Below are 11,626 nucleotides of genomic sequence, written 5' to 3' on the forward strand. Positions count from 1 at the left end.
ACATGCTAGGTTCAAGTTGAGCAGCATGCTTCTCAATACTTGTACCCCGACTTCTTCAAAATCTCCTCCAACAAAACATGATTCTTCAGAGCCGTCTCAAAGTCCGCATACCGCGAAGTATCGCCTGTGGCGTAGGCATCAAAAATGAGGGCCGTGTTCAGTCCCGCGGTCGAAACCTCAACTCCACCAGGGAGCTTGCCGGTCTCGAGAGTGACCTTTTGCTCTTCCCCTCCGACCAACTTGTACTTGAGCTTCTTGCTGGGGCTGTGAACCTGCCACTGACCTCCATCCCAGACGGCCTCGATTTCCCCCTTGGTACCGCTGATGATCCAGCGAGCACCGACCTCATCGACCGTGACCGGGGTGGTTCGGCAAGTAATCGAGGCCAGTGCCCCGTTTTGCAGCCTCCCTTGAACCAAGATGTGGTCGGGGGAGGACTTTGGGTACGCTGGGTCTATCACGCTACTTCTGTCGGCTTTGTACAGGGCTACGGTGTCAACGTCGCTCTTGAGAACTGAAGACAGGCTGCTGAGATCGAAGTCGCCAACAACGTTTGTGAATGAGTCCAGGACTGTGTTCCAGAAAGATTAGCCATTGAAATTATCAGCTTTACCAAGACCTCAGAACAAGAAGAGATTGACTTACAATGCCCAAAGCCGATGTGGAATGCGTTACCTCCGGTTTTAATATCGAGGTAGTACTCCGCGCCCTCGACCCAGAAGCTGGGAGGAAAATACGGGAGAGTGCCGACGACAGAAGTGTGCTTGATATCACCAATCTCTCCACTCTTCACAATCTCCCTCAGCTTGAGAGCCAGAGCGTCAGAGCGACCCTGCAGACCGACAATGGTCTTGAGCCCGCCCGACTTGGCCAGCTGGGTAAGCTGTTCCGCCTCCTGGGCTGAAGCACCAAGAGGCCACTCGACAAAGACTTGCTTCTTGTTGGCGAGCGCGGGGAGGGTGACTGCGAGGTGCTTGGTCACGACGACGCTGACAACGACGAGGTCGACGTCCGGGTCGCTGGCTAGCTGTTCGACGTTGCCGTAGGCTTTGGTCGTGCTCGGGAGCTTGTGCATCTCGATGGAGCGGCGGGCTGCTTCCGTGGAGGAGTTGCAGAGGGCGACGATCTCGTAGTCTGGGGAGTTCTTGAAGGAGGGTAGAATTGCGATGGAGCCCCAGGCGCCTGGGCCCATTACTGCCTCCTTTGCGGAGAGTCCGATGATGCCTACTCTGATGGGAGCCATGACTGCTGTTCAGGGGTTTGGGTGAAGTGAAAGATTAGTATGAGTTTATTGTAAGTCTTCTATTCAGCATATGATGACGGTTGAGATTGCAATGATGTTTTTAAAACGCAATTCGGCTCTCAAGGCATCATTCTTTATATCTTCTAGGAGCTCATTGACCTTCAACCAGGTAGTCTGTCAATGACATCTACCGGCTCGTATAAGCGGCCACCGGCGGGCATGATGCAGTTGATCCAACGCCTGCTTCACAACTGAAATCTCCGATTCGACGGAATTCCGAACATGCGTATGTGTGGCTTCATACTGTTACTGGGCTAAGATGCCGCTTCAACCCAAGAAGTCTCTCAGTCGAACTTTAGATTGCGCCCGTAATAGCATCATCCGTCCCGCGGAGCGGCGTAGTGGGGTGGCTTCCGGACTTGGCGAGCCGGTCATCACTGATTGGCTGGAACTCCGCGGAGTGATGACAAACCGCCGCTATGAACCAGGTCAAGCTGAACTTCGATTCTCCGTGCAGTTTGATCTCATCTTTCTGCCTACTGGTCCAGACAATTCATGTCTTTGAAGTTTCCTTCGAGATGACGTTGGCTACCAGTCGAAAGAAATCTTGCGTTCTATGCCGAACCAGTAAAGCGCGGTGTTCGCTCGGAACACCATGCCGGCGGTGCGAGGAAAGGGATTTGAGGTGCAGATACGACCACGTACCGAAGCAATCAGCTGGATACAGGTCTTTACGTCCGGTCCAGTCAATCACTGACCGTAGTCTTCACGGAACGCTTGTTCAGTTGCCCATTGGCACGGAGTCACAGGTTCGCGCCGCGGGCGAGCAAGTAAGCTTGCTTCCGGAGGACCACTCGCTTCCCGACCGGGAACCATCAATGGACTGGACGAATCTCTTATCGACAGAGACTGTAGAGATTGCTGTAGACTCTGAGCTTAGTCTTCAGAGCCAACTCCTAGATCCGGCCCCTTTCTCCTTGAGCTTCGACTTGCCTCAACAACGCCAGACGGTGCTTGACGGCGTTGGAGTTCCGTGGCAGCGAAGTAGCTCGCACCTATTCATACCGGAGGACCTTGTTGCTTTGGGCGCCATGGAAGATCCAGCTTATGAAGATCACGAAACCCCCTCAAGTGAAATCCAGTTGCACAGGGCTTTCAGGGACTGCCCGGCAAGGAAAGTCCGACCATTCTATCAAGACAAACCCCTCGCCCCACGAATCACTAAAACCGTGGCAACATGTTTCACAGCCAGAGTGCTCCTCGGCCAGATACTGTGTTATCCGATTATGATGGTCAAGGGTGGTCGGCTGCCGCCTTTCATTTTCCCACCCTGTGTCATCGACGGATCGGCGTCAACAACTCGGTGTTGCGGCAAGAAGCTTCACCAGTGCCTTCCAGAACCGCTAGCCATCTGTTGCAACCTCGTTCAAAGCTTCGATCAGAGGACTCCAGGAAGTGCTGCTTTTGTGTGGAGGAGTATCTACAGTGAAGTAGGCAGGATCAGGCGTGAGGTGGGAGATTCACATCCAACAACGAGTTGTCGTCTCACTGGCTAACGTTTGGTTTGAAAAGCATTCTTCCTATGACTGCGAACAACTGTTACAAGCTCTCCAGGCCGTGGTCATATATCTGCTGCTCCAAGCAAATGACCTCCAATCAATACCAGAACACGACATCAAAGCGCTACTAGTAGTGCCCAATGTAAGATGCCAGGAGACAGCCCAGTGTTCTTACTGACTCAAGTAGCTGTTAGCCAGATCGCTGCACATGACACTAGATTACGAGCTCGACCTGGCCAAGAGGCTCAAGTTGGACCGTCGAGGCTGGGTCCTCCGCGAGAGTACCAGGAGGCAGGTTTTGATAGATCGTGTCATTCTGAGAATTTTTGCTAACTGGAGGGACTCAAGGACAATCTGCCTTTTATTTGGCATTGAGCTTTTGATGGACGTAGACCTGAACGCCGAGGAACCGGCGGACTGCGGTGGCTATAGTCTCTTGCCACTGCCCTCGGGGAGAGATCTATGGGAGGCTGTGTCTGGTGATGAGTGGACTGCAAGATACAGGAGGATACGAGCCGAGTCTGACGATGAAAAGGTCCTGAGCATCCAGGACCTTCGAAAGGCTAGACGGGCTCTGGGAGTGGACTCTGGAGATCGAAGCCAGGAGGAACATCTTGTGTCTCGAGTCGCAAAGTGGTGCGAGGGTCTCGATGAGTTTGGAATGATGGTTTGGATGGCTGTCATGCTAGAGTGACTGTATGGAAATTCGCATTACCGTATGTCAGAGTACATGCTTCCAAGTAATTATCTGTGAATAGTACATATGCCCAAGTTGATTTATGTTGAGTTTTCCCGCTCCGCTTCCGCGATATCGGATGGGTTCGGTGGCTGCACCACGGCACCATCCCCTCCTATCTGAGGAGCACGTTCGAGGCGATGGCCAGGTCCCTCACTATCACCGATCGATATTGTCTTCCTTTTCTTGATAGGTAATGGATGGAGAAGGTCCTGGGAAGAAGTCACCTTCAAAAACAGTGTGTTGGCACTCTCCTCGGTCTCAGAGTATCGCGTGACAAAAAGTGAGAAACTGAGGTCTCCATGCGAAAGTTCTACTGCCTGGCGACCATCAATAATGAATTGCTCCATCAGACTGAGAGCCTCAACAGGCTGTGCCCTCGCGTTACTGATATCGTGGTCTCTAATTTGCGACAAAATGCCAGCACTGCCAGTTGCTTCTTGCAAAGGAATCAAGGCGTAACGCAAAGGCTGCAAGGCAGAAGAGTGCCGCTGGCAGATGAGACATACGTCGCCGACCTCGACAGTCCCAAAATAGACGCTGTATGATGTGATGCAATAAAATAGTTTTGATTCGGGCAGGGCATACCGCTGCCGCTGTGGCAGCCACAGGTTCTTGGGCCAGGTCTCGGTTACCTCCAACGAGAAGTTGGCCGGAAGTAGGGATCTGTCGATGCTCAAAACCTCCGCTACCTTAGCCTGTAGATTTGTCGACATACGTTCATCCACGTCCTTGGCGATGTATATGGTTTCTTGCTCGTGCCGTGTTATGTGTGAAGAAATGATGATGGTAGGAAGCTCTCTGACGTAGATATTGTCCCGGTGGTATCGAAGCGGTATGAAGACGACGTAATCATCTGGGAACAGTGTGCATTTCAGACACGTTCTGTTCACGCCGTGAACAAATAAACTCGCCAAGGTTACATCCATGCGAACTCCCTTATTGGTCGAGGAAAACTCCTTCTCTTGCTCGCACATAGCCCAGCTGATGGACTTTCGTGAGGTGGATTCTGTATGGTACCATGACGCAAACTCCGAGGGATGGCGGGCCAGTAATCCGCGGTACGACTGGGAGGCTTCCTGTGGCGCAGTCCAGCAGAAGAGGGACATGTCGGTACTGTTCTTTAGAATCTCCTCTTGAAGCCGCATGAAAGCTCGCGACCCCTCGCCATAGAGCAAGGGCATATTGACGCGGAAGAGACCAAGTAAGCAGTGGGCCATGTCTTCGACCCGGGTTGTCCGCCTTTTTGACGCCCAAGACATTCTCTCCGCAATGGAAACCTCGGTGATTTCCGCGCTGTTCTTCATTACTCGGGCAGTCTTGCCCTGTATCCCGGTCATCGCAGACAGTTGACGCAGGACGGAGCTTTCGGTCTTAAAACCACGCGAGTTCCATTCACGGTCAAAGAACTCCAGCGTCTTGGGCGCAATGAGCTCTTGGAGGGTCCACCCACGTTCGAACCAGCGACACGCACGCTTAGACATGCCAGACTCGGACATCCACAGCATGGGGGACTCAACGGGCAGATCTGCAAGATGGGCGAAGCAGATGGCTGAGAGCTCGTACCACTCGAACATTGAGTTGATCGCCTCTGAGAGCTCGGCACTTGAGGACTTGTCGATGCAGCAAGTGTCCACCCATGCCCATCCCAGACCATTTCTCCTGGCGAGCTCGCATGTCCTCTGGATCTTGGTGTAGCCGGCTTTTCCTTGGCGGCAGTGAGATCTGAAAATTCCTGGAAAGAAACCTCTCCGAGTCCCCAGGTGTGAGATAGTATGGCGTACGGTGGGAGGTCTGGAGGCACGAAGGCATGAAGCCTCAGAGTCTCGGTGTCGATGAGCCACATGGCTTACGGCTGCGGTATTTGATGGCCTGAGAGGTGAACGTTCTGAACCAAAGAGAGGGGCGGGGAAGCTTTAGACGACTGTATGCAGACACAATGCAGCTAATGCGACAGTCGTCTCAGTTGGTTTGACATTTTGCCAATTTTTGCCGAACCCCTGCATGATCAATAACACCTGCAGCTGGCGATCTCAACGCTTCCATCATCGATGATTTGTGAGTCGACCACCCCTTGCGAAGTATGATACAGCTGTGGGCTGCTTGATTACTCTTGAAATTGCAGACTGGATTATGTTCGGCTCAGGAACCCCAGAGACACATACATGGGAGAGCAAAAGTAACAATACTGGCTCGTTCGTAATCTCATGCTTCTCTCAGCGCGCATATCTCCAAACCCTTTCGATCCCCGAGTTCTCTGGGTAGCCCTCAGCTTCATCCAATTTCTTATTCAGTCGAATCGCACGCCACTTTGCCAGGCCAGCTGACGTTACAACCAGACCACAACCCACCAGTACAAGACCGCCACCTAGTCTGTAGAACGGCTCTTGCGAACGCGGCCAGAAGTAGGGACTGAACCAGTGGCTGACTTGGCTGATGCAGTTTGTAATTGCAATCAGAGCGGCCCTCTTGCTTCGAGGGGCGGGGACGACAGTCGTTTCCCACGACAATTGTAAGTTTAGGCCGCTGTACGTGCCAGAAATAAGGAGGAAAAGACCAAAGTAGCGAGCTCCAACGTTTATGGTTGATATCAGGATTGCACAGCCGACCGCACTGACAACTGTAGGCAGGACTATGTGCCAGAAAGACTCTTGGTTTCGACCTGAGGACCAGGCAACGGCGTAGGAAAACATGAAAGCGAATGCATATGGGGGAGCCTGGATGAAGTATGTTGTAAGCTCACCAAAGTCGAAGGTGTTGACGATCTAGGCAAGGTCAGTTGTGTCTACTTTGTAACTCAAGATTACACTTGCTGAACCGGGGACTAGCTTACCGATGGGAAAAAGTCTTTGAAACTTTGGGCCGTAACCAGGGAGAAGTGTAACAGGCAGAAAATCCAGGTGAAAGGATCTTTGACGGCGTCTCTGAGACCGTCTAAGGTGCCTCCTGTATCTTCCTCCTTGCCTCCATTGGAGCACAGAAAACGGTACTGCGCCATATCTCTCTCCTCAGGAGTCAGGAAACGCGTGTTGTGGGGCCAGTCTGGCAGCAGCACGAACGCAGAGAAAGCCACCAGGAATGTTATGATGCCTTCGATGAGGAAGAACCACTGCCAGGAATATAGACCCGAGACACCACCCATTGTAGTGAGAATTCCTGCCGCAAGGAAGCCTGAGATTATGTTGGATATGGTGTTTCCCGCATGCCAAATGGCCATCCTGAGAGGACTTTCCTCCTTGGTATACCAGGAGGATGTCACTAGACAACGTCAGCAATGATCTAATGCTAGCTATTGTGGGAGATGATGTTGCTCTTACTCAGAGTTATGCCCGGAAAGAATGGCGCTTCAGCCAGACCGGTGAAGAATCGCAGAGCGGCGAAACCGGCACCACTAGAATTGAGAGTCAGTACACCTCATGCGTGTTATCTGTCTAAATATCTCACTTACCTCTTGAGGGCGGGAGTGCAAATGGTTGCCGCTCCCCAAGCTATCATGGTTGAGGGTAGAAACCATCTTGGGTTTGCCTTAGCCAACCACAAGTTGCCAGGCAATTGCCCAATGAGATAACCGATGTAAAAGGTTGAGATACCCAAGTTCCACATGGTGTCTGACATGTGGAGGTTATCCTGCATCCCACTTAGTCTTGCGTTGGAAACATTGATGCGGTCGAGATAGCTAAGGAGTTGATATCGTGTTAGTTGATGGCCGCTTAGTTGAACCCCCATCAGTGCTTGACTTGCCTCATGAGAAACATGAGTGTTATGCAAGGCATCATTCTCAAGTCGATCTTTCGTACAACGCTCTTGTTCAGCTTTGCCATTTCGTTATCGCTCAATTATCGGAGATGTTCGAAACGGTTCTGGATATCTCTGGGGGTTGTGTCGTATTGCTGGTCAAGCTTCTCCTCTGAGAGATCAGAAGACTTGGTGGGGTCCTCAAGCTCTTGACACTTGGTGACATCTTTGCCAGCACGTTCTACCGCTCGACTGTCATCGTTGGATACCATGATTGCTTTCTTGGAAGAAGTGGTGGTGAGGAAAGGCCAAATTTGCAGAAGCTAGAAACTGTCAACGACCGCGGTTGATGTCGTTGACTTTCTGCTATTTCTCATTCCTTCGGCCTGTGACATAGCTTTATACTTATACGACGAAGACTGGTGAACGAGTCTATCTATGAGCTTGTCTAGGAAACTTGGGCAATCCGGGGACTCAGACTACCCCGCGTCAACATCGTTCATGATCCGTGCAAGGGTGAGACGGGAACGCGACTAAGCGGCCTGTTCCCGCGGGAAGTCGGCTAGTGGATTCGACACGGCGGGGGGTTCTTTCACGTAGCAGATAACAGTGAATCCAAGTGTATCTAGGAATGCCGACTTTCCCTAATACACCCTCTCGCCTTTCTACTGTTCCCGTCTCCCGCGTCGCCACTGCGCCTTCTGCTGTGTTGCTGCCTGCAGCTGTGTACGACTCATCCGTATTCAACTTGCCTCCAGTAACCTCGAGCCAGTCTCATGAGTCATGTCTCTCGAAAGATAGAAGTGTTCACCAGAAACAAAAGACTAGGCCAGACCTGATCACGAGTTCCTGAAGTTGGTACGAATGAGGGGATAAGTGTAGTTGAACAGGAGGCGCAACGATTGAAGAATGCATGGATTCCAAGGGGCTCGCTAAATACTCCTTGACTTATACCTTCTCTTCCTTGAAGACTCTAGTAATGTCTTGATGTAAGAGATACTATGTCAACGCACCATTAGCATACAGCACGGCAGTGGGATCATGGAGGTAGAGGTCTGGGCTCGCGAGGAAGGAGAGGGGCTTGCGGTCGATCGATGTGTAGTGACGAGGACTGCGCGGAGGCTGATGGAGGGGAATGTGTTTTACTATTCGTGAGGAAGAGAACGTTTTTAGAGCATAGCCTGCGATAGAATTGATAAAATGATACAATAGATGCTTGATCCTTTTGCCAAATGTCCATTGAGGTTTGCGTCGCTTGTAGCAAGCCGACGACTTGCATCCTGCCCGTCCGACGTTGACGTTGCCGACCACCGTCGACATTGCGGATTCGCACCCACAACCCGCGCACTGCGTCCTTTTCGCAATCTTTTTGAACAAAATTGAAAAAAATTGATCCAGCTTCAGAAATCATCTGCGATTGATGCAAAAGGCGAAAAAAACAACTCCTCGACGGGGAATTGAACCCCGGTCCCCTGCGAATCGTTGAATTTCAATGACAAGCAGATATCCTCACCACTAGACTATCGGGGATTGGTGGATGTTGACATCCAGTGATAGTTGGTTGGAGTTTGAGCGGCCGAGCACATATATATATGTACTGTTCGACTGAGGGGGCCCACACTAGCCCGTGACCCACCCTGCCCTGCTGGCCAGCAAGGGACAAACGGAGGAAGTGGAAGAAATGATCTACCAACCTCATGAGCTTCTGCAGAGATGTGCATTGGTCAACGCAATTGACTGGAGGCTTCCTCGTTAGGGAACGGCAAGGTCAACCCTTCCTATTCAAGTCGTCCAAGGGTCTACTTTCCGCGAGCGTCAGATCAACTTGATGGTCCATGGTGTTAGCAGCACGAACACATTTTTTGCAGCAAATGGATTTTTTTCTTCAAGATTCTAGCGAGAAGCATTCGGTGCTGGGTATTTCATGCCCCAAGAACAAATGCTCCGGGACGCTGAACCGTTGTACGTTGAATCGTACCAACATATAGCAGGGTAAAGATGGAAGGAGGCCATAGAGTCCTGGCTTTCGCAGTAGAGAAACACATCAAGCATATGTCGTAGAGAGCTCTCCCCGGCCCGAGAAGATCAGAAAAGATCATTCGTGAATCATCAACAAGCATTCTTGAATTCTACCCGCATTTCTTGGAGCATCGCGTTCAAGGCGACCTCCTCATCCTAATCATAGGACCAAAAAGACAACGACTCATCTCATTTTAGAGGCGGCTGGAGAAACAGGTTCACCAAATCTGCTTTTGATGTGCGTCTCTGATTATTCCTAGGCCTTAGGCTCAACAGCAGTCTCCTTCTTCTGCGGAATCAGGTTGCGCAGCGAAAGGTCGTACACGACATCCTCGACACGCTTGACATCATACTTGACCGCATCGACGCGCTTGCGGAGGATGTCGTTCTTGAGGTTGAGCAGCTGGAACCCGGCAAACAGGTCCTTGACGAAACTGCTGATCTCGACGGGCATGGAAAAGTCGGCGAGGGTGACGGCGTTGGTGGCGAGGCGGGAGAGCTCCGAGGTCAGATCGGTGAGCGCGAGGAGGTACTCCTCGATGGTGAGGTGGAAGGCGTCTCGGTCCTTGAGGTTAACAGGGACTGCCGATGGTTAGCGCAAGGTGGCCGTGGTTGCCTGGAAGGCAGCCTTGGGGTAGCACCTTTGAAGATCTCGCCGACTTCCTCGAGCGTCAGGAGACGGGCGATGGGGCCGGGCTTGCCATCTGATGTGAGGCCGCCCAACCACCCAGCAAGAAGGACGGTGAAGATGGCGTTCTGTACTTGACGGTTCCACTTCTGGTTGTACCTAGCGAGGAGGAGTCAGAGAATGTTGCCTAGGCGGCATGAGATGGATGCCTACTTGTAGTATGGGTGCTTGGAGGCGATTTCTTGGAGCTCTCCAATGACCTCGATTTCCTTCTGGATGCCCGCCTGGACGTCAGCCAGCAAGGGGCCGTCTAGAAATACACGTCAGTCGCAGGTGAATACGGGCGACTGCAGACGTGCCCAACAGCCGATGATTGAGGACTCACACTGTTCACGCGGGGTGGCGTGGATGCGCGAGAGCAGACCCTGGACGTAGGAGATGGCCCTGTCGAGCTTCTGGACTGTCTGACTCATCTGGTCACGGACTTCCTGGTCTTCTTCGATCTTGTTCTTGAGGTGCTCAAAGATTTGGGGGTCAAGCAGGCGGGAGGCCGGGACCTCAACCATGTTGGTGTCGTTATCCATGGTGAAGTGTTTGTCTGAGCGGCTGTGAATTGGGATCTGGGAGATGTGTGAGCGACGGTGCAATAATAGCGATTGATTTCAAGCCAAAAAATTCGATCGGCAGCCTCCGCACGATTTGTTCGGTATCCTCCAGTCACCTTTGAAGCAACAACGATTTGGTGGTGAGTTTTGAATTTGGCAGATGGAAAGAGCCCCGCGATTTGTGACGTCGTCACGCTGGAGAAGGCGACCGAGAAAATAATAATCAGAGTTTTACTTACGACGGTGACTGATTTTTGCTGGCAAATGAATAACTCGCCACGGCTTAAGAAGTTCAATAATTTACTGGCAGTTTGGGACGCTTCACGATGTCATTAATGGCCGTAGACGTGAGGAACCTTGAAAATCATGCAAATGGAAGGCGGTCAGGCTTGACAATTGGAGCAGAGCTCGCCCAATACGGAGAACTACATTCGACCTTCAGCATTGGCGCGACGAAACAGACCAAGGCAACGATATTGGAACATCTTATCAAACAAGATTAACATCAACACACTGAGGAAGTAATTAGACACCTTCTTCACAAGCCTGGGCAAGCCAGACAGAGCAATGAAAGATCAGAGGGTTGCGTCGCCTGGAGGCAGTGAAATACCAGGGACACGGTGGAGAGGGCATACGGCAAGCCGCAGAGGTCCATCTCCTAGAGATCAAAAATAGGAATAATCAATGTGATGCCAATAGGCATCTTTCAGAGATTAAACTGAAAAGAACAGATACTACACTTGATCTAAGCCAAAAGGCAAAGAAGAGCTAAGGAGAAAAGAAGAAAACAGGCAAAAGCATGGTGGGTGGAGGGGATTATATAGATTCGTGGGCTGGTCTGTGCAGTGCGCACAATCAGTAAGAGTACGTACCCGTGGACAAATTGAGGCCAAATTTTCGCTGTGCAGTACGTACAGGTACGTATCGCTGAGCCGTCCTGCCTAAAGTTGATGCCTCAGCAAGAGCTTCACGATGCTGCGAATTGATGCCTTCATTCGAGAGGCAGGACTTTGATGATGACTCAGGCAGCATGTTTCTTTTGCGTTCTGCATGGGCATACTTTGATCTACGGCGAGCTACCTCATTCGAAGCGCATAGGTG

At 51.5% G+C, this 11,626-nt stretch overlaps 5 protein-coding genes and 1 non-coding gene across 6 annotated transcripts; 1 reads left to right on the forward strand and 5 right to left on the reverse strand.

The window, feature by feature from the left end:
- Window positions 1-20: 20 nt before the first annotated feature.
- BDP81DRAFT_494225 (oxidoreductase family protein) lies at window positions 21-1,317 on the reverse strand. Its single transcript, XM_060595378.1, has 2 exons — window positions 646-1,317; window positions 21-571 (listed from the first exon to the last, which is right to left on the reverse strand). Exons 1-2 carry the CDS (start codon window positions 1,241-1,243, stop codon window positions 33-35), a joined length of 1,137 nt encoding a protein of 378 aa, XP_060442505.1. The 5' UTR covers window positions 1,244-1,317; the 3' UTR covers window positions 21-32.
- A 471-nt stretch (window positions 1,318-1,788) lies between these two features.
- BDP81DRAFT_62886 (uncharacterized protein) lies at window positions 1,789-3,538 on the forward strand. Its single transcript, XM_060596079.1, has 4 exons — window positions 1,789-2,754; window positions 2,816-2,944; window positions 2,990-3,093; window positions 3,151-3,538. The coding sequence occupies exons 1-4, from the start codon at window positions 1,822-1,824 to the stop codon at window positions 3,494-3,496; spliced, it is 1,512 nt and encodes a 503-aa protein (XP_060442506.1). The 5' UTR covers window positions 1,789-1,821; the 3' UTR covers window positions 3,497-3,538.
- A 41-nt stretch (window positions 3,539-3,579) lies between these two features.
- On the reverse strand, window positions 3,580-5,384 carry BDP81DRAFT_463029 (HET domain-containing protein; the record flags this gene model as incomplete). The annotated part of the gene is made up of 2 exons (XM_060593965.1): window positions 3,580-5,220; window positions 5,286-5,384. 2 exons carry the CDS (start codon window positions 5,382-5,384, stop codon window positions 3,580-3,582), a joined length of 1,740 nt encoding a protein of 579 aa, XP_060442507.1.
- Window positions 5,385-5,504: 120 nt separating this feature from the next.
- On the reverse strand, window positions 5,505-7,759 carry BDP81DRAFT_433334 (major facilitator superfamily transporter). Its single transcript, XM_060590849.1, has 5 exons — window positions 7,280-7,759; window positions 6,987-7,214; window positions 6,856-6,929; window positions 6,372-6,796; window positions 5,505-6,303 (listed from the first exon to the last, which is right to left on the reverse strand). The coding sequence occupies exons 1-5, from the start codon at window positions 7,357-7,359 to the stop codon at window positions 5,755-5,757; spliced, it is 1,356 nt and encodes a 451-aa protein (XP_060442508.1). The 5' UTR covers window positions 7,360-7,759; the 3' UTR covers window positions 5,505-5,754.
- Window positions 7,760-8,715: 956 nt separating this feature from the next.
- Window positions 8,716-8,803, reverse strand: BDP81DRAFT_t244. Its single transcript has one exon. It is a non-coding gene; the product is annotated as a tRNA-Asp (tRNA).
- Window positions 8,804-9,548: 745 nt separating this feature from the next.
- On the reverse strand, window positions 9,549-10,504 carry BDP81DRAFT_451858 (translin; the record flags this gene model as incomplete). Its single annotated transcript, XM_060592684.1, has 4 exons — window positions 9,549-9,874; window positions 9,934-10,079; window positions 10,134-10,230; window positions 10,306-10,504. 4 exons carry the CDS (start codon window positions 10,502-10,504, stop codon window positions 9,549-9,551), a joined length of 768 nt encoding a protein of 255 aa, XP_060442509.1.
- Between the last annotated feature and the right edge of the window lie 1,122 nt (window positions 10,505-11,626).

This window comes from Colletotrichum phormii (assembly GCF_030913505.1).
Source record: "Colletotrichum phormii strain CBS 102054 chromosome Unknown BDP81scaffold_16, whole genome shotgun sequence".
NCBI classification, from domain to species: Eukaryota; Fungi; Ascomycota; class Sordariomycetes; order Glomerellales; family Glomerellaceae; genus Colletotrichum; species Colletotrichum phormii.

Bases quoted from the DNA above. Each gene is read 5' to 3' on its own strand.
- BDP81DRAFT_494225 (XM_060595378.1), bottom strand. From the start codon at position 1,243: ATGGCTCCCATCAGAGTAGGCATCATCGGACTCTCCGCAAAGGAGGCA. The intron at 572-645 runs GTAAGTCAATCT...TCTGGAACACAG, and splicing joins CCACATCGGCTTTGGGCATT to TCCTGGACTCATTCACAAAC.
- BDP81DRAFT_62886 (XM_060596079.1), top strand. From the start codon at position 1,822: ATGACGTTGGCTACCAGTCGAAAGAAATCTTGCGTTCTATGCCGAACC. The intron at 2,755-2,815 runs GTGGGAGATTCA...TGGTTTGAAAAG, and splicing joins TAGGCAGGATCAGGCGTGAG to CATTCTTCCTATGACTGCGA. The intron at 2,945-2,989 runs GTAAGATGCCAG...TGACTCAAGTAG, and splicing joins CGCTACTAGTAGTGCCCAAT to CTGTTAGCCAGATCGCTGCA.
- BDP81DRAFT_433334 (XM_060590849.1), bottom strand. From the start codon at position 7,359: ATGGCAAAGCTGAACAAGAGCGTTGTACGAAAGATCGACTTGAGAATG. The intron at 6,930-6,986 runs GTAAGTGAGATA...TCTCAATTCTAG, and splicing joins TGCACTCCCGCCCTCAAGAG to TGGTGCCGGTTTCGCCGCTC. The intron at 6,797-6,855 runs GTAAGAGCAACA...GACGTTGTCTAG, and splicing joins CTTTCCGGGCATAACTCTGA to TGACATCCTCCTGGTATACC.